This window comes from Pangasianodon hypophthalmus, chromosome 16, assembly GCF_027358585.1.
Source record: "Pangasianodon hypophthalmus isolate fPanHyp1 chromosome 16, fPanHyp1.pri, whole genome shotgun sequence".
Lineage (NCBI taxonomy): Eukaryota > Metazoa > Chordata > Actinopteri > Siluriformes > Pangasiidae > Pangasianodon > Pangasianodon hypophthalmus.
Genome location: NC_069725.1, coordinates 19,246,978 through 19,272,761, shown reverse-complemented (window position 1 = coordinate 19,272,761; position 25,784 = coordinate 19,246,978). Strand labels below are relative to the sequence as shown.

Sequence of the window (25,784 nt, the reverse complement as noted above, 5' to 3'; positions counted from 1 at the left end):
TGTAAGTGTTTGCCCTTACGATCGTTTCAACTGCTCAGTTAGTTATCGTTATTGGCTGAGTATTATTTAGACTTGTGTCATGCGTTACATATGTTTGCAAATGCAACTCATCATAAAATTACCTCTGATTATAATGCAGGTTTTCCTCTTGCACGTTGTGCGATTATAGTTTTGGAACATCAATTGAATACTTACGTTACATGTTATGTTACATATTATGACATTTTATGACTGCCTTTGTGACTAAAAGTATTGAATTGTCTGCCTTTTAGACATTTGTTTGTCTATTTCAACTCAACTCAGACCTAATAAAAGTGGCTTGTCTTGATTAATCCTGTTAAAGGATTCAGGTACTAAGCATGATGCAGTTATAGATAAAAGATATATTTATGAGAGTGAGACATGAGGAATGAGATATGTTTCTGGGATTTTAAGGGGTTACTCTTTTAGTTGTATATTAATTATAATCATTGAGCTTTTATGATAACTTATATTGGGGACCTGACTGAATGAGAACATTACCATGTAAAACCTGCACAAGTATTAAAAATCTCATCATTTTTTGGCCTAGAGAAGTGTTTGTGTCCTTCACTTCTTCTAAAAATGGAAAACATTTTATCATGTGAATGTCTGCGCTATATAGAATGTATTTATTTTCCATATATTCTACACTATGTGTTTTACATTTACCATTTAATGAGACATATCATTTTGAAATGGTTTGAAAAGCTGATGGTTTGATATCACATTTTCAAAAAAGATGTCATGAAATGATGTGAAATTTCATCTGTAATTCCAGTATTTGGTTATTAGACCTGCTAGAATATTTAAATAAAGTCTTAAATAAAGTTAAGAAGATTACTCTTAGCCTTCAGTAGTTTATCAAAACAGGAAAATGGGAGCTAAGGGAGCAAAATTGGCCATACTGTCTGGGTGGGAGGGATGGCATTACAGTCTCTCCCCTGTCAATCACAGCAACATTAGCCAATCACAGGCATCTGTGAGCTTGTGTATGTGGAAGAGGGTAGATAGCGCTTTCCTTAGAGTGTACTGCGCTGCCCTGTAACGCAGCATGAGCAGCAGTTTGAAAAGATGCAGTTAGTGTCTCCGAGGAAGCATGTGTTAGTCATCATCCTCCTCGGTTGGTAGTTGCATGATGGGGAGAAAATGGGAAAAAAGGTGTGACCATGAATTAATACATGTATATTGAGGCCATGAGTTAAGTTTCTTCAGATCTATTTGTTGCCTATGAAATACACAAATATTGAATAGTGTAAATTGAGTGAGACACAGAGAAATTAAACAAATTAGACCATTGAGAACACGTCATCAACCTTGTCATAGAGATGACTGATAATATTACACTTTACTTCAGTCTTGGAATGATACATAAAGACATACTGGAGTCATTGGCATTATGACATGGATGCCATTACCATTTTGCCCGTTCCTACCAAATAATTAACTGGAGGCCACATTGAAATATAAAGTTGTGGGCTTAAGTTATACAATTTTTGCCCACAACATAAAAATTTGTTATATTGTATATCCTTTAAATATTAAATTGTAGCCATGTCTTGTTAAAAGTAACAAACATCACCTCTGCAACTCTATAATAGTCTAATGTATTGTCACAAGGCATGCGAAAAAAGTATGTCAGATAAACTTACTTCCTGGGGTTGCAACCCAAACCTCTTCACTTTCTCTCTCACCTCACTACTGCATGATAATTCCAGATCTCTCTAGACCAAGGCTGCATCAGTGATTCATAGCTGAGTGCATGTTAAAGGGGGAAAAGAAATCACCCCTTTTTTGTAAGAGATTTGGTTTAGTCCAGGCCTCTGTAGATTGTGCTTTAGTGCTGGATGTTGCTAGAATGTGCCTTTTGGAGGAAGGGAGGGGGATCAGTCAGATTAATAGAGCTGCTCTGCGGGATTACACTATTACAACAGTGCATAAGGTTTCATCTAAACAGACCAAAACAAGCATCTCTTTATTTGCAACAAATTAGTGGAATAGACACAAAAGGAAGAGTGAAGAAATACAGAAGAACTATATAGGACGATTGATCAAAACAGACATTTATCATGACTCAAGGCAAGGTAAGCTCCTTACACAGCTGACATTATGGGCGAATGTTCATTTAAATTATTTAATTGGTGGTTTAGATGACTCTGTGATAAGTTGCTCCATCTGGGCTTGTTTTCATCTCTGTCTTTGCTGATAAAGTCCACAGAGACTGAAAAAGAGCAGTGTCATGTTTTGGACTTTGTACTCAATTCTGTTCCACTGCCTCATTTCAGCCCAAGTCTAAATGTTAAAACCTACTTTAAACAGCTTGAAATTTACAGCTAATGCTTTGGGGTTTAATGACATTTTAATTTTTATATGCAAAATGCAAATGAATATTTCATTCGTATTCATTCATACAAAGCATGCAACTAAAATGTTCATCTGTAATATTTTTATTTACTTCACTCAATGAAATGTTTCATATCTTTTAAAATAATGCAGGTAAAATAATAATAATAATAATAATTGTAATAATAATCTCCTATCATAATAGCCTGTTTCTTATCTCTTAATCCTTATTAGTCTTTATTACCACTGATCATTTTAATTAGATCAGATAATTAGGCCTCTGACCATAATGTTGATTTACAAACATACATAACATACTATGAGAGCTTAAGCACAAGCCTAGGATATTGCTTTATTTTGAGCATTTGAGTTTAAAATACATATATTATTTCATATTGTTATCTGAATAACAAACTAACAGATGTTTAAGGCACAAGGATTGGTTTTTTTTTGTTTATTGCCTTCCTCCACTACACCCATTTGTCTTCTCTGTCCATCCCTCTTACGCAATCTGCACTGTGACTTTCCTTTATGGGCATCTTGAGTATTTCCTAAAGTTTTAACATGGCTCACAATATCATCTCTAATTAAATGTGAGGAATAACCCCGATGGGGCATGCTCTTATAGTAAAATAATCAATGATGGAGTGCTGCGATGAGGCCCAGCACTTAAACTTACTGCCCCATATTTGATTATTTTCCAATAACAGCATGACCCGAAGTGTTTTATTCCTCTTATTCCACAGCAATTTGTTGATGCTAACAATATTTTAAAAAAATCTTAAATGTAATTAAAAAAAAAATCTGTTTACAGTTAAATTTGGAAGTCCTTTTTTTGGTGCCCAACAAGCCAGCATGATAAAAGGCAGTGAATGAGTGAATGTATGAATGGATGGATGGATGGATGAATGGTTACATTTAATGTTGTGAAACATCTGGAAAACAAGTTCTTGTCACTTCTGTTATATACTGTGTTGGAAAACATACCCCTGATTGTTAAATAGCGTTGACGCTGGAGTCTCCTTCCAAAAACACTAAATAAACGTCTCCTCACAGAAAACATCACCATATCAACAATTACACATGTTTCTTTAATCTGGTTATGTTGAGCCTGTGAAGGTTGTTACATTAGAAACAGTAAAAAGTGCATTGAAATAAGCCCACTAATATAAAATTGATTTGCCTTGGAGCTGTTGCAGTTGTTATAGAAACTTTATCAACATCAGAATTGAGAATTCAATAGTACTGAGGTATAAACACACCTGTATCTATGTCTACCTTTACTATTCTCTTTGAGCAGCATCTCATTCCAGACAACCTTTAGGTCATTATAAGGTTTATGGGATTATGGGAATTATTTGAAAAGGACATAATGTGTTGCCTTCAAATTGGACATACACAATCCCATTAGAAATGTTCTATTTCATACAGCAACTCTAATACTAATTGCTGGAGACAAGCTGTAAAATGTTTAAGTGAAATGACCAGCAGTGAAACACCACCATCACCATCACCAACAACAACAACAACAACTAAAGCAGTCATACACAATGATGCTAACAAGCTAAGCAAGCAAAAATAACCCCTGCTAACTTTAATTAACTGACTGGGATGAGCTTAGTTATTTATGAATATTAAAAAAGTGGACATTAACTGCCAACGGCCCTGCTCGGTTTATTTTTAAGGAAAGCAGTAGCTGGATATCAACTCAGCAAGTTCTGTCTGTTAAAAGCTGCACCGTTAAAGTTTAAAATGGTGTCGAGACTAACCAAATTTTTTGAATTGACATTTTCAAAACTGTTGCTGCAGATACTAGTGAGCAAAAAGGCATTTGAATTCGTAAGCATTATTCTTCCTGGGTTTATAAATATGCCTTATTTATTAGAATGTGCTTATCTACAGCTTTCAGTGGCAAACAAGTCGAATGAAGGCTCATCACTGCCTCCACCACCTCCAAGCTATGAGGAGGCCACTGCAGGTAACTTTACTTAATTTTTAATTCCTTCTCCTCATACAGTGACATGTACACTGACATGTACAATTCTATTTTTTTTCTTATGAATCAAGACTAGGGATGTGTTCTGAAACTTCACTGAAAAAGACGACATCATAAGGTCTCATTATTTTAATAGGTGAAGTTTGTTAACATGACTGTAGAGGGCAGTGCAGTCTAATGCAATTGACCAACTAGTGAAAAATTGTTAGTGAAGTGGCTTAGAACAGGAACAGGAACAATATTCATTCATTAATTTGCAGTAACTGCATCTCCCTTATGGAAAATTTTTCAGTTCACATGTAATCACTGTTTTTTTCACATGTGCTTTATGATGGGGGGTGCATAGTGGCTAGTACGTTTGCTTCGCACCTCCAGGGTTGGGGGTTTGATTCCCGCCTTCCACCTATGTGTGCCGAGTTTGCGTCTTCTCCCTGTGCTTTGGGGGCTTTGTCCTCCAGTCCAAAGACATGTGCGGTAGGCCGATTGGCAAAATGGTGTAGGAGTGTGTATGTGTGATTATACCCTGCCATGGGTTGGCACCCTGACCAGGGTGTGCCCTGAGTCCCCTGGGATAGGCTCCAGGCTCCCTACAACCCTGTGTAGGATAAGTGGTACAGAAAATGGATGGATGGATTTATCATGCGAGGAATATGCAATCACATGTGGAAAAACATGTACATTATAATATATTATGCCCTGGAATTGGACATGTGGACTCACTATGTAACATATGTGATCACATAAGAAACACATTCCCTACAAAATAACATGCGAAAATAAATTAGTCATGTGAAAAGTCAAGATTAATGTGGATCATGGAGCCAATCATAGGCATGAAGCAAGAATACACTGTGGCTGGGATGCCAGTGCTCCAAGTGCACACACATTCACACACTGATTCACAATGAGCAATAAATTACTATACAATAAAATACTTGTCCACCTGAAACTGCTATCCTCCGGTTTCTCCAAATGATCAACATTGAGATGCTTCGCAATGCTGCAACCAAACAAACTATATTATCTGCATCAGAACTGTTTCTAACATGCTCTTGACTATTTCCCCTTACTTAGGGAATTTCTGTAAAAATATTGAAATCCATTACACTTTATTAGTTCTGAAAGTTATTTCAGCCCACAAAATTAGTAGGCAATTGAATAGGTATTCTTCATTTTTTAAAACAGTTATGGATAAAGCTGTTATTAAACAAAAAGTCTTATTAACACCATATGGGATGTCTAAGGTGGAAGCCCCAGTTACAGTGGCAACTATCCTGATGAGGGAGAAATGTTCACAGAGTTCTGCTGGGATGACCTGAACGTACGCCGAACATTTATACGGAAGGTATATTTTTTAAACTCTGGAAAACATTCAACGTTCATATGTGTTTATGTTGTTACCAATTTAATATTTTAGTGTACTAGTTTCCTGATGAGGATGTATATGTGCAGGTCTATGCCATCCTCGCACTCCAGCTCTCTGTCACCCTGGCCATTGTGTCTCTCTTCACTTTCTGGTGAGTGAAGAAACTGAATTTTCTTCATGGTGATTCATTGGTGTAATTCAAAAAGCGAATATATCTTTATTAAAAATGTAAAAACATGGCATAACTAAGACTCCAAGAAGAGTAGGTCATCCACCAAAAGTCAGTGACTGGGTAAGGAGGGCATTAGGCAGAGAAGCAACCAAGAGTCCAAGACTCAGTAGCTGAAGAGATCCACAGCTCCATAAAGGCCAGCTTAATGAAAGAGAAAAAAGGCACATGAGTATGCCAGAAGGTATTTTGGAGACTTAGCAGACATGTGGAAAAAAGGTTCTCTGGTCTGATGAGAAACAATGAAACTTTTTGGCCATGGCACAAACCCACAGTGCTCATCACCCTGAGAACACCATGTTCACCCCACTGTGAAGCATGGTGGTAGTAGCATCATGTTGTGGGGATGCTTTATTTAAATTCAGCAGGGACTGGGAAACAGGACAGAGGTCTGTAGATGGATGGATGAAGGAAATTACAGGGCATTCCAAGAATAAAACCTTTTCCAGTTTTAAGAGACTGATGTTCACCTTCTGGCAGGAAAACAACCCTAAGCATACTGCCAACACCAAGAACCTTAAAGGGATAATATGTGGGAAGACATGAAAATTGTTGTCTCCATCCAATCTGACAGACCTTGAGTAATTTTTTCCAAGAGGCATATCTGGGAAGACTTGCAGACTTGCAATTGCAGCCAAAAGTGGTTGACCATGACTACGAGGTATTGACCCAGAGGGTCACAAAAAAAAATTATTTTGCATCTTCAAATATTACACATTTTGTGTAACTCAAATGGTAAAAATCTAAATTTAAGTTCATTTCAGTTCCAGGTTGTAACACTGGAAAAATTCAAGGTGGGGGTGAATACTTATACATGGCACTGTAGTTTTAATCTGTATGTTCTTTTCTTTCTTTCTCAGTGATCCCATAAAGGACTATATTCAGTCTAATCCTGGATGGTACTGGGCAGCATAGTAAGTCATAAAATAAGTTTGAACATGTGGTTGCACTTTAATCTGGAGTTGCCATCCACAACTATTTGTTGTCTGTGTTAAGATGGTTGGAGCTTTCAGAGCTTTAGTCATTGTCAATAATTTATTATTTGAATGTTAATGGAAGATGCTAAATGTTTACTGCTGATTGACTATGTTTTATTTTCACCTACAGCGCAGTGTTCTTTGTAACCTACCTGACACTGTCCTGCTGTGCTGGACCGAGGTGAGATTGTGGCACTAACACTGACAGATGTCAAATCATACACTTGATACATTTAGCATACAAATGAGTCTTATTATAGAGCATTAATTAATAAATTGGACCACTAGGATTTTTACTCATGATTGTCTTTCTATCTGTAACCATAGGAGGCAGTTTCCATGGAACCTGATTCTGTTGGCCATCTTTGTGAGTCCCAAAACAGTCTTTCTCCAATCTATTGAAAATAATCATTATGTAGAAAACACGCTATCAAAATACAGTAACATATCTCTACAGTATATATAGTATATTTTTCTGTGAGAATAGATTAGGCTGTACAAACATTGCCAGATTAGCCTATGGAAGTCTAAGGCAGGGGATTTCCTGTGAAGTACTGGAGACATTGTCAGCATTCACTGTAATTTCTCCCATTCCAGACTCTGTCTCTTTCATATATGACAGGAATGTTGTCCAGGTACAGTATCCAAATAGTCGTATCTCCTTGTGTGCTTGTGAGTCTGTTTGTGTTTGAGTATAGCATGCATATCTGTCTGGTATTCAGGTATTAACATACTTCAAATGGGCAAATATTTCCATCAGTCTCTACTAACATCATGACAGGACTTCATACTTGGTCATAAATGTCTCACAGTCACATTGACGCACATTATTTCACACTGATGCACATTATTTCCTTGTCTTCCATCTCTTTTTTTCCCCCACAGTTACTACAATACCAAGTCTGTGATGATCTGTTTGGGTATTACAGTCCTGGTCTGTCTCACCGTCTCAGTTTTTAGCTTTCAGACAAAGGTGAGTACAATTACGTTGAGTATGTGTATGTCTGTTCAAATATATTTTGCTGACAAAACTGAGACGTTTCGTTTGACACTGAACAATCTGCTATGTTTATTTAACTGGAATGTGAGGTATGTATCAGGATTGGGATCTCACAGGACCCAAGAAAAAGTCACAGGTGGTTTTTATTCTTATGTGGGACAGAGTAGACGGACAAGTAAAGACCACATTCACTAACATGGGAGAGCGTTGAGTATACAGCGTACTGGGGCTTGGAAGCTGACCAAAGTATTTGAATATGAATTTTGTATATTTATATTATACACACATAATTTTTTTTTTTCTGTGGTGTATTTATTAAATTCATATTTTTTGCAAACGTTGTTTCGTCTTGTAATTTTTTATAAATTACAAGTTAAGGTTTTGAGATTCAAAAAAAAAAAAAAAAAAAATCAGAACCCTAATTACAAATCTCAAAATTCAGATTTCAAAATTCAGATTTTATGTAAATCAGGTCAAAGGTGATGCATCTGGGATTTGAAAGGAAAAGTAGATGCCTTCAGAGTGGCCAGACAACTAAAAAAACTACACTATATGGCCAAAAGTATGTGGACACTCAAATAGCTACACTACTGTATATGGTCAAAAGTATGTGGACACCTGACATCTTACCCAAACGCTGACCTTCTCCAAACTGTTGCCACAAAGTTGGAAGCACACAGTGGTCCAAAATGTCTTTGTATGCTGTAGCATTAAGATTTCCCTTCACTGCAACTAAGGGGCCCAAAACTATTCCAGCATAACAATGCCCATGTCCAGAAAATGAGGTCCATGAAGACATGGTTTACCAAGGTTGGTGTGGAGGAACTCAAGTGGCCTGCACAGATCCCTGACTTCAACCCCACTGAACACTTTTGGGATTAACACTGAGTATTCATCAGGTCTTCTCACCCAACATCAGTACCTGACCTCATTAATGCTCTTGAGACTGAATGAGAACAAATCCCCACAGCCACGCTCCAAAATCTAGTGGAAAACCTTCCCAGAAGAGTGAAGGTTGTTACAGCAGCAAAGAGGGACCAACTCTTTATTAATGCCCATGGTTTTGGAAAGAGATGTTCGACAAGCACATGTGGGTGTGATGGTCAGGTGTCCACATACTTTTGGCCATATAGTGTAGTTTTCTACAGTGACGTTAAACATTTGATGCTTCGTACAGCTGATATAAAAAAATACTGTATTTTTGGGCTTGTATGATTCTGAATAGCTCAATTGGTGGAACGTTTGATTTTTAATTTGAGTGTCCAGGGTTCAAGTCTCTGTTTGGGCAGAACTGATAGCTTTTAACACGTTTTTACACTTTGTAAAGAGTTCAATCTATCTGTCTGTCTAATAATATTTATATGATCAGTTTTGGGGGGGGTGCTTGGTAAGAGATCAACTCTTGGATTAAATCAGTTGGCTATTTATCTTATCTAGGTTAGTTACTTCTGAAGAAGATAAATCGTGTCAGAACTTTTTCCACCTTTAATATAGCACCCAAAAAAATTAAGTGGAAAACAAATAGAAATGTTTTAGTAAAACAAAGAAAAAGAAAAAACTTAATAACCTTAATAACTTAAAAAACAATTACCTAGTTGCACAGGTGTGCATACCCCTTAACTAATACTTTGTTAAAGTACCTTTTGCTTGTAATACAGCATTCAGTCTTTATGGGTAAGTATCTATGAATGTAGCACATCTTTGATTTTATTCCACTCCTCCTTGCAAAAATACGCTAGGTCTCTCATATTGTGAAGGGATCTCCTGTGCAAAGCCCTCTTCAAGTCATTCCACAGGTTTGTCATAGGATATAGATCTGGGCTCTGACTGGACCATTCCAAAACATTGATCTTCCTCTTCCGAAGTCATTCCTTTTTTTTCTCTTGGATTTGTGCTTTGGGCCATTATCATGCTGGAAGGTGAAATGTTTCTTCTTCAGGCCTGCAGGTTTTGTTCCAAAATAGATTGGTATTTGGAGCTATCCATGATTCCCTCTATCTTGATTAGAGCCCCAGTCCTAGCTGAAGAGAAGCAGCCCCATAGTATGATGCTGCCACCAACATGCTTCACTGTGGGTATGGTGTTCTTTGGGGGATAAGATGTCTTGTTTTTGCACCAAACATATCTTTTAGAACTATGCTCAAAAAGTGTACCTTGGTCTAATCAGGCTATAACACATTTTGCCACATGGTTTGGGGTGATATAGTTGGGCTTTGATGTTTTTTCATGAGAAAGGGCTTCCGTCTAGCCACCCTACCCCATAGCCCAAACATCTGAAAGATGCAAGAGATTGTTGTCACATGCAGGGAGGGACCAGTATTACCAGAAATCCCTAGAGCTCCTTTAATGTTGTAGATCTCTTAGCAGCTTCCCTGATAAGTTTCCTTCTTGTCCTTTCATCTATTTTGGAGGGATGTCCTGTTCTTGGTAATGTCACTGTGGTGCCCCATTTTCTTCAGTTATTGATGATGGCTTTCATAGTGTTCCATGGTACATCTAATGTTTAGGAGATTCTTTTGTACTCCTCTCCTGACTGACATAATTGAACAATGAGATCCTGTACATGCTTTGTAAGCTCTTTGCAGACCATGGCTTCAGCAGTCAGATGAAACCAAGAAGACGCTACAGAAACAGCTGATCTTTATTTGGGGTTAATCAGAATCATTTCAGTGATGACAGCTGTATGATTATTACTTTTGATCATGAGTTTGAATATGATTGGTTAATTTTGAGCACAGTCACATGCCTCATCATAAAATGGTATGCACATGTCTGCAACCAGATTATCGTAATTAAAAAAAAAAGTTTCTATATGAGTTTCTACTTTATATGGTGGCTTAGTGGTTAGTACATTGGCCTCACACTTCTGGGGTTGAGGGTTTGAATCCAACCTCTGTCCTGTGTGGGTGGAGCTTGCATGCTCTCCTCATGCTTTGGGGGTTTCCTGCAGGTACACTGGTTTCCTCCCCCAGTCCAAAGATGTTGTAGGCTGACTGGCATGTCTAAATTGTTTGAAGGTGTGTGAAATTGTGCTCTGCAACCTGTCCAGGCTGACCCCCACCTTGTGCCATAAGTCCCCTGGGAGAGGGTCCAGACTCCCCGTGACCCTGTGTAGGATAAGTGGTATGGAAAATGAATGGATGGATGGATGTTTTTCACATGAAATTTGTTAGTTGGCTATATCACCTTAAAGGCGGAAAAAGATCTGACATGATTTATCTTGGTTTAATTCTTTACATCACAAAAACCTGCAATTTTAATAAGAGTGTGTAGACTTTTTGTTACATCCAGTCTATTTTGGGAAACAGAACCAATTAATTCACTAGAAAAGAACACATAATAACTATATAGTAACTGTATAACTGTATAAGAATAACAGCAGGATTGGTCAAATTTTCTTTTTTTCTTTTTCTTTTTATAGATTGATGTGACCTCATGTCAGGGTGTGCTGTTTGTCACGTTCACCTCATTCTTAATATGTGGACTGGTCCTGGCTTTTATTCTTCCCTTTGGCCATGTAAGTATCCATTTTCCAGAGAAAAGAACACCCTGAATGATACTGGAGTCATTTATTACCTGATTGCAGTACTATTTCAGCTGCAATTTTAAAACTGTTAACCATGTAGGTTCCTTGGATGCACACTGTGTTTGCTGGGCTGGGAGCGATACTGTTCAGCATGGTAAGGCTCTACCTGTAGCTGAATGTTATGTATATGTATATATATATATATATATATATATATATATATATATATATATATATATATATATATATATATATATATATATAGGTGTGTGTGTGTGTGTATGAAATTCAACATTTCTGATTGCTGATGGCGCTGTCATTTTCTTTCAAGTTTCTGGCATTCGACACACAGCTTCTGATGGGAAAAAAGCGCTACACTATAAGCCCAGAGGAGTACATCTTTGCCACACTCAATATCTACCTGGATATTGTGTACATCTTCTCTTTTTTTCTCCAGCTTTTTGGAAATCAGAGGGAGTGAGCCGAGCTTAACCCTGCTCTCCTAATTAATGCATTTCCAGGGCTATATGCAATGTGAAGTTACATCTCACCCCGTTGTATTCTGGAGTGATTTGCCATCTTGTGAGAATCACAGTGTGTATTGTTATTTGCATTGCATTAGAAATTCATAATACTCCAGTATTTTCAAGCTAATCTCTACCAACCAGATCTGTAGTTTGTTTGTGTGATTAGCCCAGACAAGAATAGAAAACTTATTTATCCAAAGCTCACTTAGAATCCCACTAAGAAACAGCTACTGGATTAAATTCAGAAATATTTAGAAGGCATGATGATATAACACAAATTCAAAACTAATAGCTACACTAACGTTAAAGGTCTTAGGAAGGGAAACATGGGAGAAGGTCTTAGCAAAATTGTTATGTAGTTTTAGTCAACCTTCCAATACCAGAACAATTCTGGTTTGTTTTCTGAAGGCTTTGTAGTGTCCATGTGCCATCAGTCTGAAACCTGGGCCCTTTCATGTTTGTGTCTATGCAGAAAACACATAGCCACAAATTTCGATGTAGAACAAATCCCTTTCACTGAAAAATTCACAAAGCCATTCAACCAAAACTTTCTGCATAAGCAGCCTTTAAATATATATAAGTAAATAAGTAGCCATAGCAAAGCTAATAATGGGTGAATGGTACTACTACTACTACTACTACTACTAATAATAATAATAATTATAATAATGCATATTTATGCTGTATTTTTTATGTGAGGCAAATCTCAAACTGCTACAGGGTAAAAATGATACATAAGATAAACTATGTTAAAAGGCAAAGTACTTTAAAGGCCTTAAAATTATACAAAAATATGGAAATTATACTAAGATATTAAAATGGGCATAATGAAATTTATTGAATTGCATATTGCATAAAAAGACACAACAGTGCAAATTAATAGGTCATAAAATATTAAAGAATATACTGTTGCAAAACCACAAAGTTAGCCATTTTTAAAAAATTAACATTTTTAATTACTCTCTTAAGCAAAATAGTAGTATGGCAGAAATGATCTAAAATCTGAAAAATGAATAGTTATTGATTCGCTCCACTATATCAGAGAAAATTGTATTTATATATTGATAAACTATCCTAGCTAAGAATAATCCTGGATATATTTTAAAAAAAAATGCATAAAAAGTTTAAAAAAGAAATACCAAATACTCGATCAGTCGTATCTGATGCTGTCATATTTGAAAATTTTGTAATAAGAAACACTCTGAGCCTCACAAGATGCAGATACCTTCCCAACACAATGCAGCGTGAGATAACTCCATGTTCCCTGTAGCCTTCTTTCTCTGTTTAATTCCTGTTTCTAGTTTGAATGATCCTGTCCTCTCAGTGTTTTATTGTAATGTTTGGTCCTTGAGCTAAGCTTCTCTCCTGCTCCAGTGATTGCTCCACATCTTTATCCTGTAATTCTGAAGTAGGATGTACAGAACTACATCTATGAAAGGATAGATGCAATTTAAATACAAGTGTGTATGACAAAAGAAAAATGTGTTACATGCATACATGTACAGTGCCAGTATTTCTCATGTGCTTTAATATAAACTATGAAACTGAATACTTTTCTTGTGAAGGAAATGAGCAATTATGTTATATTAAAAAACACCTAGATGCATAGAACCATCATAACTAGATGAAATTCTTTTAGGCTGTTCTGAAGCTGTATTTCCTCCTTGATAAAGGGCCCAAGGTTGGTCTAGTTGCACGTCAACATGTGTATAGATAATTTCTATAAAATGTATTTTGTGGAGATTGTATGCAAAGCTAATGTATGTTTTCTGCTTTTTCTAAAATCCATTCAGCACATGATTCGCAGTCTTTCACTTTCTCTCACTGGTGAATATGTTTCTGTTTGACCTGCAGTGGTTTCTACAGATTTTCCTCACTGTCAGTACTGGCATCATTCTCATTAGCATGAAATTATTTATTTATTTATGATATTCTTTCTCAGCATTGTTCAATTTTTATGGTTTTTTTTTTTTTTTTTATTATTTTTTGAAATAAGACTGTAGTGAGGGATCTTGACTGTGCAGGGTGGTTTTTACTTTATAGAAAAGTGTAAAAAAAAATAATTACAAAAGTAGTTTTGATGGTATATATATTTTTGATAGAAAGTAACAGAAGAATTGTGAAATGTGATGTAAATAATATAATCTTATGTGTCAAATGTTCGTCATGCATATAAGCCTGATGCCTATCTCTGAGACACGAATAAATAGCAGGCATGTTTTATTGAATTGTCTCTCCTATTTGGAGTTTATGATATCTCTGTTATTTATCACATTTTTAATAGTTAATACATAAATATTCCTTATATATAGAAGTATAATGGCAAAACTGGTAAACACTTTACAGTCACTTCCAGAATTATTGGCACCCTTCAGGAAGATTATTCATAAATTATTATTTTAAATAAATGTTACACACAGTGGGTAATTTTTTTTTCACTCAAACAACTGGAGAAATTAAGTATCTCTCCTCTAACAAAATTATTCTCATTGTATTTTTTCAAAAAATTTTAAACCATACTTTGCAAAATATTTGGCACCCTAAAGAACCTTTATAATAAAAGAAAATTCTGCTGCATACCTGGAAAATCATTTTTGTCATCATCACTATGGAGAAAACCAAAGCGCTTTCAACACAAAAGAGACAGAATTTTGTTGCTGCACAGGTAAGGTAATGGATATAAAGAAATACAGTTTTTAAAAAAACAGTTAAAAATATCATTAAGCTCAAAATTTTCCTGGAAACAGCCCGCAAAATGCAGTACCTATGCAATAGTCAGTGTAAAATGGTAGTGGATCATTGATAGTTTTATTCTTGTGAAGAATTCTTCTAAGAGAATATTTTAGCCCAAATCCTGGTACCTCTACCAGGATGCTAGGACTTTGCTTTCGACAAAATAAAGACCCCAAACCTATATCTAAACTACAGAAAAATGGTTCAAGCAACACAAAAAAGGAGGCTGTGCCGGTTTCCTCTGGGTTTTCAGGTTTCCTCCCACCTCCCAAAACCATGCCGGTAGGTGAACTGGCTATGCTAAATTGCCTCTAGATATGAGGACTGGCGTCCCATTCAGGGTGTATTCATGCTCAGTGTTCCCGAAGTAGGCTTCACCACAACCCTGACCAGGATACTGATTACTGAAGATGAATGAAAAAAGCTTGAATTATCCCAGCTCCAGCGGCTCTGGTTCAATCCTGAGCTCGGTTTCCACCTATCAAAAACATGCTGATAGGTAAACTCGGTACTCTAAATTGCCCCTATGTGTGAATAGGCATTTCATCAAGGGTGTTTTCCCACCTCACACCCAGTATTCCCGGGATAGACTCCAGTTACTGAAGAAGCTCAAATTTATCACTAAATGTATGTATATTCATTTTGCTCGTTTTCGTTGAAGGGTATAGTTAACCATGTTTTTTTTTTCCTGTCCTGTATGAAACAATAGAGCTTTTTTGTTGTTGTTTTTGTAGACTACGAAAGACACCTAATTTTTTCCCAGTTTTTTCTTAAAGGACCTGAAAAGTGGTAGCTTACTTTAATTCATGCTTTGAACACAATTTTATTACATAACAGTTGCAGTGGTCTGTTTGATTTAAATAATGTTTTGTTAGAAACTATTATAATTTATTATAGTGCTATAGTTTATTCATGATCAGTGTTCCTGAAATAGGCTCTGGATTCAAAACAACACTGACAAGGATACTGATTACTGATTGAAAAAAGCTTAAATTATCACAGCTCCAGGATCGCTAGTTCAATCCTGAGCTCAGTTACTATCAGTATCTTACTATCATGAGCCCAGATAGCTCAGTTGGTAGAGCATCAGACTTTTAATCTGAGGGTCCAGGATTCAAGTCCCTGTTTCGGCAGATGCAAGAGCTTTAGTGGCAGTAGTGGCTGAACAGTTAAAGCTCTGGGTTACCGACTGGAAGGTAGGAGGGGTCAAACTACTGCTGTTGGGCACTTGAGCAAGGCCCTTAAACACATCTGCTCCAGGGGTGCTGTATCATGGCTGACCCTGTGCTCTGACCCCAGCTTCCTAGCAAGCTGGGATATGCAAAAAACTGTGTTTCATTGGCTCTGTACTTGTACTCTGCACAATGACAATAGAGTTAAATGTAAATTATTTGGTTTAAGTGTTACTGTTTCATAAAGGAGCTGAAGCTTTTTTTTTAACGAGATAGAAATATTATATTATAATATACAATCAAGAACAGTGTTCCCACAGGCAGACAAGTAACTAAGCACCTTAATTCCACAATAAGGGTCAAAAATTTAAATTAAGGGCCAAAGTTAAATTAAATAAATACATAATTAATGTATTTTAAGAAAAGGGGAAAGAAGAAAATAGGTGTCTGGGTAATAGGTACTTAACAATAAATCATATTTTCTCATTTTTTAAAGAAGATAACAGCCATTTTTACTTTTCGTTAACATTAAAGATTGTACAAAACAAAAGCCAATGTTCCTTTTTAAAAATCCAAATCAGTGGAGGTTTTTTTTTTTTATATTCTACATTTATACGGGGTGCCATGATGCTATCTGGAGACAAGACATGATTACCATAATCACCTCCTTTAATTAAATGTTTTAAGTGAGAGACTATGACGTAACACAGCGGGTTCGCTGTTGATTGGGCGAATCACGTTGCAGAATACTGCACGCGCGCGCCGTACGTCACCGGAGCTAATCCAATGAAAACGCTTGATGTTGAGACGCGGCTTTCGGCCATGTTGTGGTTTTAAATGAGGAAGAAGCGGGAGAGGTTATCGTGCAAAATAAGTTTATGTGCGCTTTTTCATTCAGACTATTTCTTCCGGCTTTCAACTCAGTTAAAAAAAATTAGCCACAAATACTGACACACGCAGAAGACTGTTTTGGGGTAGTTGAGATAGACGAAATATATCTGTTCGTCACTTATCGCTAGTATTAGCATCGCAAGCTAAGTAGCTAGTTAGCTAGGTAGTTGTCGAGGGGTTAAGCTTGGCTTAGGTTAGCTAGCTAGCTAGGTGCGTTTACTGGAAATGGGGATTAGGCTAGTCAGCTAACAAAGCTAGTTAGCATGTGGTAACTCTGGCTACTAGCATGCGCACGGCGGGCGGGAGTTACACGAATGCAGGAGCTCGTTGACGTTAAATGTAATTTGACTTGTGTGGCTTTAGGAGTTTCCTCTAACGAGCTTCAACATGTTCAATAAATTCTACGAATGGATTGAAAGTGGAATAGCAACTCTGCGCAATGGAGTGCCGGCTGCTGGAGATCCATCCGACACCGTCCGAGTTCAACAAGACGCTCCTTCACAGAGGAAAAGACCATTACAGAGGTGAGAGGGTCAGAATTACTGTCTAGATTTACATCTTATCAGGGGAAGAGCAGTAGAGAGAAAAAAAGTTAGGGTTAAGAGCATGTTTGACTGCTTTTGGGCTGGGCAGTAAGGCGCGAAGCTTGAAAAGTGGGCGGAAATAACTTGGAAAAGCAATCAGACATCCAAACACGTGGTTCAACACACAGGTGCAGCAATACACTGTAAGTTAATAGTTACTGTCTGTACCTCTGTTCAGCTTATCATCCCTCCTTCTCACATCATCACTGACAATGGACCATCAGGGGATCCCGTATCATTTGAGTGGGGGAATATTATTTTCAGCAATGACATGGTAATGTGTGGCGGATTTAAACACCTTTTTTTTCTGGGCTGCAAAACCTAATTAAGTCTATTAGGACAGGAAAGGTGAAGATGTGCTTTAGTCTCAGAAAGTGTACTCACCGTCCCGTACCAGCCCCACATACTACCCTGTCAGAGTCACGGCTGTGCTGAGAATGTCCAAGTAATATCCAAGTAATATCTGGTCACTGCTGGTCCTATGATCATGCCTTTACACTGATGAACAGAGTGAAGGGCTGGTGTGAGGCAATCTGATCAGTTACTGATGACTGTACATGTATGGTAGGTCTAGCTTGTAAAATGATCTACGAAGGTATGGAGTCATCCAGGTGATATCAGTTGACTCGCAGTGGTACGTCTCTGTGACAGAATTTTTGTTCTGACCAGTCCAGTCAGCTTCTCTATCCACTTCAACACAAGCATGTGTCTAGTGCAGCGTTTTCCAACTCTGGTCCAGGAGTACACCGTCTGGCACGTTTTCCCTGCTCCCGACACTCCTGATTCAAATAATCAGCTAATTAACAGCTCTTGCTGAGTCGAAGTGGGTGTGCTGGAGCAGGGAAAACTCAAGGGGTTCTCCAGGACCAGGGCTGGGAACCTGTGGTCTTGTGCATCACGGTCAAATCTTAATCTAATTGCTTGAAAGAATCTTGTGGCCATCTTTGCCCAGTGTTACACAACCTGTAACGTACGCAAACCTTCTGTTTTTTTTTTTTTTTTGACAGTTTGGAAGATGGGGATGCCATTAATCATGAAGAGGACAGAGCTGTTAAGAAGTTTAGAATGGGTAAGCCTTTATGCCATTCAGCCTGGACATGCAGTTCACGATGTTTAACCACACTTTGATGCATAGTCCCATTGGTTATGTGTCTTAGGAGATATTATGGACACAATGAAGAATGCTGCTGAAGGGATGAAGACCCATGGCTCCACTGTTGCTTTGTGGATGCGCAACAGCGTTAGTCCAACCTTGAGGAACATGCTACCTGCTTCCCCTGGCCCACCTCAAACTCACATACCATCACCTGATGCAGCCAATTCATCGGGATCTGTCTGGACTGAAAGCAAGGTGCTGCACTGTTCGTAGACACCACGTTGAGACCTAATGTACAGAGAATGTGAAGATTATGCAATGTTGCATTTTTGTGTGCTAACTTTATATTCTGCAGTGACAACTGTTGTGCTCTTTGCTTTAAACACTTAGAAAATTACAGGCTAAAGAAGGAAGATGGTCAAACTGAAGGTTAAGCATAATTAAAAGTGTAGAAATCAATTACTAGTGTTTATGGTCTACTTGAGACAAGAATTTAATTTAAATAAGTTGGACTTAAGTCTAAAGCTTCTGCTCCACACTCTCTATATAAGTTGTTAAAGTTATATTTCCTGTTTTTCCCTCTCAGTTAATTGAAAGACCACATGAAACGCACAAGGACACATTCGTTGCTCCAGTAACAGCTTTTGAATGGAAGACTATCATTAAATCAGGTGACAAGACAAATGTCTTCTCCAGCTTTCCTTCGTGCCTGTGTATCTCTCTTTACAATATTTTTAATAGATTTCTTCTTATAGACTCTTTAAGAACCGAGCAGTCAGTGACTATATCGAAGGTCAGCAGACGACATGTACACACAAGCCTTCCACTCCATGAGACGCACAAAACCAATGGCCACCCAGTTACTACCTGCACTTCTAAACCTTGCCCATCTCCACGACTCGGCCGTCCTATTTACATCAGAGCACAAAGATCACCAAGGTGTGTATTGTATTGATAATGACTTTGCCATATGCCATATATTCTGTTTTATGATATACAAGTTAAAAGACTGCAAAGAGACTGTGTTCTGATATAGTAGAAAAAGGAACAGAAAAGGAGAAATAGGATTATTATTATTTTTTTTTTTAAATCAAAATGAAACCTCAGGTAAATCATAACTTAAAATAAGTGACACATGGCGAAGTGTTATCTTTTCATATCTTACGAAAGGAAACCATGTGTGCAGTTGTTGCAGCCAAGCAGATGTCATACTACATTTTGCTTTAATAATTCTTGCTCTAGAAGGAATGTTCTAGTAGTACGATATTTCTAAAGTCAGAAATACAACGTGGCTCAAACCGGTGTTTTAGATTTGCTTTCTTAGCAGCCATTAATGCAGTATATATTCAGTCATACTAAGACTTAACAAGTAATTTTCATTTAATAATTGGTTAAATAGATTATGGTTTCTGAGATATCAAATATAGATTTGTCTTTGTATACATAAATGTAACAGCGCACAACTTTTTTTCCTCAGTCGATTTTCGACACCTGGGCCAAGCACAGGGAGCACGTCTTACACCAGCATGTATGAGAAAACCTTTCCCATTCGAGTAGTGCAGAATCCTTCCCCCGGCTCCTCCGGCCGTCACTGGAGAGGCAGAACTCACTGCACAGCACAAGAGGTCTGACTCTTTCTGATCTAGTCATGCTAAAACTAAGTGGCTGCTTGTATGCATCATTGTATGCTGTTGATGTTCTTATCTTGCAAGTGTTTTCTCTCTCTCTCTCTCTCTCTCTCTCTCTCTCTCTCACTGATTTTCAGTCAGTACGTGAGGAGGAGAAGGAGGTGTACAGGCGGTTACTAGCCATGGTGTCCGGCGGCCAGTCATCATTCTTCCATGACAGCACTTCTAACCCAGGGATCCGATCACATCGGGATTTGTGAGTGTATAAGTATTTGCCCTCTGTTGTTACTACATAATTATGCAGCACTGTGTATATTTAGTGGAATTCCATTTTGCAGTTCCAGTTTCCTGACTTCGAATCGCAGGCTGCTGCAGTGTGCCTCGCCAGAAGGCTCAGGAGCGGGAGAGTCCTCTCTCGGTTTATCCAGCCTGTCTCCTAGTCCCCAGACCTCGAGCGCAATGCACAGCCCTTCTGCACTCTCCAACGGGCCTGAAACACAGTCCTGGGATCCTGATTCAGATGGCAAATACGTCGCAAGAAAAACAGTGTTAGCCGAGCGGTCAGTGCCCTCCCCGGCGGCTCTTCAAGATACTTCTTCTCAGGACACACAGTCTTCTGGTGTGCACTCTGGTATTTTTAGCTTTCATAAAAGTAAAAAAGTAAAACATTTACTCTAGATAAGGCATGTGCCAGTGACATTTATGTAATATGCTATGATTTTGCAGTATTATCACTGATTACTAAAATTTCGTCACTACCTGATGCATTCTGTTGGTATGACATAACACTCTCACATAACAACCAGATCATGTGTCACATGACTAACATGGCTAACTAACTAGTGATAGACAGCTCGCTCTGTGATGGAGCTAATCATTGTAAAAGGAAAGCTGGTGAGTGATTCAGAATCTGTTTATTTTGCTAAGTAATTTGTCTTGGTGTGTAGGAGCAACACACTGAAGCAGCCATCCATGATGCAATCACGTGCACAGAGCTTTATATACAGTGCCTGTCAACACAGTGTTATGTTGTATGTAGTAAACCGTGATAATTGGCTAGGCATTATAAGAAATTAATATTGGTACATGCTTGCTCTGTGTATAGCTTGGTATACATGCTATTTAGCATGTAGACATTGTAAGAATTGGCCGCTTGATTTATCTTCTGTGGTTTTCCATTCACAGCTCATGATGGGGATTCTGTCATTTTTGTAAAGGAGCAACATGGCAAGAGACCAGAGGGCTCCAGGTAAAGATTATCAAGCTGATTTCTTGACATTTAAGTCTTTGAGACACATAAAGCATTGATTTTGATACAAGCATACAATTTTTGGTAAGTACTGTATTTGATTTAATATTATGAAGTATTTACCAACATGATGTGTGAATTTAATCCAGTACAAATCGATAACATTTATAGATTTTACAAGTCTGAAAAGTAATAATTCATGAGAAACTACGATAGATCCAGCCATGCACCAAGAGGTTATTTAGCCTGTTGTGTAATGCTGGCCTGCTCATTTGGTCTAAATATGAAAATTTAGGCAAATTGCACAGAACCTTTATCCTGCCTCAATTAGCTAGTCAAATTCCTTACTCAACATTACCTAACCTCTTGGTAAATAGTGCTTATTACTCAGTTATGGTGCTTAGGTTATGCTGTTAATGGGAATTCTCTCTTGAAAATTTATTCAGCATACTCTCCATTTGTAGACAATGTTTCATATATGTATAGATGGGCTTAATTATCTGGTAACTCTATTTCTTGGGGAAAGGGTATATCAAATACACACAAGTTGTCACATGTACTGTCTTCCTCTTTAGTGCATGTAGCAGCCAGATGAGCTTTCCCCAAAACAGTGAAACTACTGTATACAATCCCTGACTTGGCAAGTCTTATTAATTTTAGGAAGTTAATGAGTTTCCTTCCTCCGTCTTTGCAGCGTACCATGTTTCCAAGCCGAGCTGTGGATCAAAGAACTGTGAGCACTTTTCATATCACGTTTCTTCTAATATGTTTCTTTCTTGAGCTATGTTAACTGGTAATATAGTTATCATAACATTAGCTTACATTTATGCCCTACCTGTGTGCATGCAGGACAAGCCTTTATGACGCCCGTGCTCGGGAGAGACGGAGGCTAATAGAGAAGCAAGAGGCTCTGGCATCTCAGCTTCAGCATCAGGTGAGCTAGCAACCCCTCCTACATGTACTTCTCTCAATGTGTTTGCTCCATCTTTCTTTTCTAACTCTCTCTACCTTGTTTTGTGTGTGCGGGTAATGAATTAGCGCCTTTCCGGCGAGGGTAGAGCTGATTTAAGAAGTGTGGAGCTGCGGGTGCGAGTCCCTCTAGAAAAGGAGGTTCCTGTGACGCCTGTTGTCGAGGAAGCAGAGCCTGAAGCAGAGGAACAGGAATTCCCTGAGTTGACAGAGGTAAAAAGAAACCGCATGCTCTCTTCTACAGAACTCCTTGGTTAAACAGCCAAAGATCTATCAACTATATCAGAATAATCAAATCACCATATCACAGAGTATAGGGTCTTACTTTTTTTTATGACTTTCCACATCAAAACAATGCAGCCAGTTCTAGATTAGATGTCTAACTCCAGTCCTGGAGGGCAAGGCTTGCAGTGCAGTTTGGTGATTCTACTGCTTTCACACACATATTAAACCACGTGGTTAAGTAGTGAGTTAAATTAAGTGTCCTTAAGCAGCAAAATTGACAAATTTGCCAGACTGGGATTGATGACCCCTGTCCTAGATTATGGGTGTGATGAGTGTTATGGTGCACTATTACAAGGCATTCTGAAATTGTGTGTGTGTGGCATGCAGGCCATGCAAAATGAGGTGAACCGGGCACTAAGAGGTGGAAGTCAGGACGACGTGCTCAGTGAGGGATTCCGCCTTACCATCACCAGGAAGGACCTGCAGACCCTCAGCCACCTCAACTGGCTCAACGATGAGGTCAGTGTGACAGCAACATACTCATCAAACCCTCATCACAATCTTGAGGCCACTTGCATTGGCAAGAATTGAATAACACTATTCCAGCCATATTTGATGTTGCATTTGTATTGTATTTTGTATCAGTGAAAATGTGACCAATGCTTTAAGTAATTTTTTTTAAAATGGCTATTTCTTGCAGTCGTTCCCTTTTTTTTTTTTTTTTTTTTTTTTTTTTTGCCGGTGTAATATTATAGCCAATAGCTGAGAGAAGCTCAATAATAGTACAATCGTAGTGCAATTTTATTGGCATAGTAGTGCAAAGGAATTGAAACATATTCAAGAACACGGATCCACCTCTTCATCTGCAGGTGATAAACTTCTACATGAACATGCTGGTGGAGCGGAGCAAGTCACCCCACCTGCCCTCTGTCTACACCTTCAACACTTTTTTCTTTCCCAAGCTGCGCAGCTCAGGATACTCAACTGTACGGCGCTGGACCAAGAAGGTGGACATCTTCTCTGTGGACATTATCTTGGTGCCCGTCCACCTAGGAGTGCACTGGTGTCTCGCTGTAAGTCACACAGCAAGGCATATGAAAAGTGTCTGCCTTCACCGAGAATCTGCTTTTCAGTTCAGGCATATTCATTTATAATCATTTATTCATTTATAGTTATTGATTTATATTCAATAACGTTCCCTTGTGTAGCATGGTTTTTATTTTTCTCCTTCAGATTAGATGTTATTCCTAAACCCTGATTAGTCCGGTCAGTTTTTCCTAACCCCACCATATAGACACATGAAGTTGTATGAATTATGTGGTTTTGACAGTGCACCAGTGCAGAGGCATCAGTCATAAATCAGGCATCACGGTCAGCCACGATGCGCTAAACCTTAGTGGCTGTGCGTGTCTCGAATTCAGACAAAATGAAGACAAAGAGTTGTTTAAAGGTGTGGAAGTAAATTACACTGACTATGTATAATTATTAAAATTTGCACTGCTGCTGGACTGGTTTGTGGTATAGCAACTCTTGATTTGTTCACTGTTTTTTTTTTTTTTTTCTTTTCTTTTTTCTTTTCTTCATTCTTTTGTTTGTAGCATTACTGTTTACATGAATGGTTTCAAAGTGAAGCTTAGTTTTTTCTGTGGTTTTAAGCCATGTTTCTTCTCCCTCCCTCTCATCCCTGTCAGGTAGTGGATTTCCGCAAAAAGACCATCACGTATTTTGATTCCATGGGCGGGAACAATGACGAGGCGTGTCGGATTTTGCTGTAAGCGCTTTTCCAGAGTGAGAAAAGGAACTGGGGATGCAGCCAATGGCTCATTCCACCCAAAACCTTTGCTTTTATATGTTTAATCTATGCAAGCTATAAATTTGCAGTCTGGACTTTTTATGTGGAAATAAATGGTATACTTCAATCCCACAGAAATTATTTGAAGCAAGAAAGTGAAGACAAAAAGAAGCAAGAATTTGATACCTCAGACTGGATCCTTCATAGTAAAAAACGCAACGTGAGTTGAGCAGTCTCGCATGGGATTTTGAAGCCCATATCATTATGAAAAATAATGCAAAAATACTTTATATACATATTAAAGCCAAACAATTAATCTGCTGATGGTTACATTTTTGAGAAAGAGAATAAGAAAGGCATTTAAACTATGTGATTCTGTGATTCTTCTATTAGAGTTAAAGCCCCAACTTGCTTGTCATTCTTTTCATGTTTCCCTTCCACATTGTAGTGGAGTACTGGCAGTTAATACCTGCGGTTTGCTTTTATAATGCTGTCCTTCAGATCTCAAAGCCAAAATCAATAATTTACTTCATATGTAAACATATTCTTTGGCAGTATAAACCACACACTGTTAGATGTGTATTTGCTGATACACTATTCAGACCAACATTAAAAAGGTTACGGAATTGTTTTTTTTGTTTTTTTTTAACCCTTCAGGAGATTCCTCAGCAAATGAATGGCAGCGACTGTGGGATGTTTACATGCAAGTATGCTGAATACATCACCAAAGACAAACCGATCACATTTACACAGGTAGGCCTGCTCAGTGAGGCTTCTGAAGTGCGTGGAAAAATCAATTATCTTTGTTAGACCTTTTCCGACATGTTGATGTTTTACTTTCTTGCAGAAACACATGCCGTATTTCAGGAGGCGGATGGTGTGGGAGATCTTGAACCGAAAACTTCTGCGATAAGATCGTGTTTCGAGGACTTACCTGGGAAAGCAATGACATGAGGCTCTATCTCAGAGTTTTTTTTTTTTTTTTTTTTTTTTTAATTGAGCTTGATACCTCAGATTGGACAGTGGAGTGAGAAACAGACATGGAAGTGGTGCATTCACACTTCTTCAGCCTGCTTGAATTTTTAGGGATGCCTACAAAGGGACCCTGCGAAGCCCAAGTGTTTTTCTCTTAATAATTCACTCGTGTTCCCCCCTACAACATTCATCGACTACCTGGCATGCTTTTGCTTTTTGCTTAGAATTTCTCTGCAGCATGATTTCTATCCGAGTTTTTTTCCTGCCTGTGCCATCTACGAGGAACTTGTAAAAGTATGCTCCATCAACTGTTGTGGGTTTTTTATTTTTGTTTTATTTTATTTTCTATTTATTTTTTTTTAACGCAGCATTGAGTTAAGAGTTTTCACTTCTTATCTGAAGTCATAATTGTTAATGTCTCAAGGTTGTGGTGTTTTTTTTTTTTTTTTTTTTTTTTTTTTTTTTTTTTTTTTTGGGCATCAAAACAA

General features: G+C 37.9%; 2 protein-coding genes and 1 non-coding gene across 4 annotated transcripts; all 3 read left to right on the top strand.

The window, feature by feature from the left end:
- Positions 1–1,670: 1,670 nt before the first annotated feature.
- LOC113530333 (protein lifeguard 2) lies at positions 1,671–14,210 on the top strand. Its single transcript, XM_026920220.3, has 12 exons — positions 1,671–2,102; positions 4,264–4,339; positions 5,602–5,702; positions 5,810–5,874; positions 6,813–6,866; positions 7,060–7,110; positions 7,257–7,296; positions 7,527–7,564; positions 7,815–7,902; positions 11,351–11,446; positions 11,556–11,609; positions 11,787–14,210. The coding sequence occupies exons 1-12, from the start codon at positions 2,088–2,090 to the stop codon at positions 11,934–11,936; spliced, it is 828 nt and encodes a 275-aa protein (XP_026776021.3). The 5' UTR covers positions 1,671–2,087; the 3' UTR covers positions 11,937–14,210.
- A 1,565-nt stretch (positions 14,211–15,775) lies between these two features.
- Positions 15,776–15,848, top strand: trnak-uuu (transfer RNA lysine (anticodon UUU)). Its single transcript has one exon. It is a non-coding gene; the product is annotated as a tRNA-Lys (tRNA).
- An 846-nt stretch (positions 15,849–16,694) lies between these two features.
- Positions 16,695–25,766, top strand: senp1 (SUMO specific peptidase 1). Of its 2 annotated transcripts, none has more exons than XM_026920189.3 (18): positions 16,695–17,302; positions 18,370–18,431; positions 18,520–18,713; positions 19,045–19,129; positions 19,214–19,397; positions 19,936–20,083; positions 20,224–20,342; positions 20,425–20,705; positions 21,272–21,335; positions 22,030–22,068; positions 22,185–22,269; positions 22,374–22,517; positions 22,917–23,048; positions 23,399–23,602; positions 24,221–24,300; positions 24,457–24,541; positions 24,979–25,074; positions 25,169–25,766. In XM_026920189.3, the coding sequence occupies exons 1-18, from the start codon at positions 17,166–17,168 to the stop codon at positions 25,232–25,234; spliced, it is 2,205 nt and encodes a 734-aa protein (XP_026775990.3). In that variant the 5' UTR covers positions 16,695–17,165; the 3' UTR covers positions 25,235–25,766. The 2 variants fall into 2 exon arrangements, with proteins under 2 accessions (XP_026775990.3, XP_026775989.3); XM_026920188.3 differs by having other exon boundaries at positions 20,425–20,717.
- Positions 25,767–25,784: the final 18 nt, after the last annotated feature.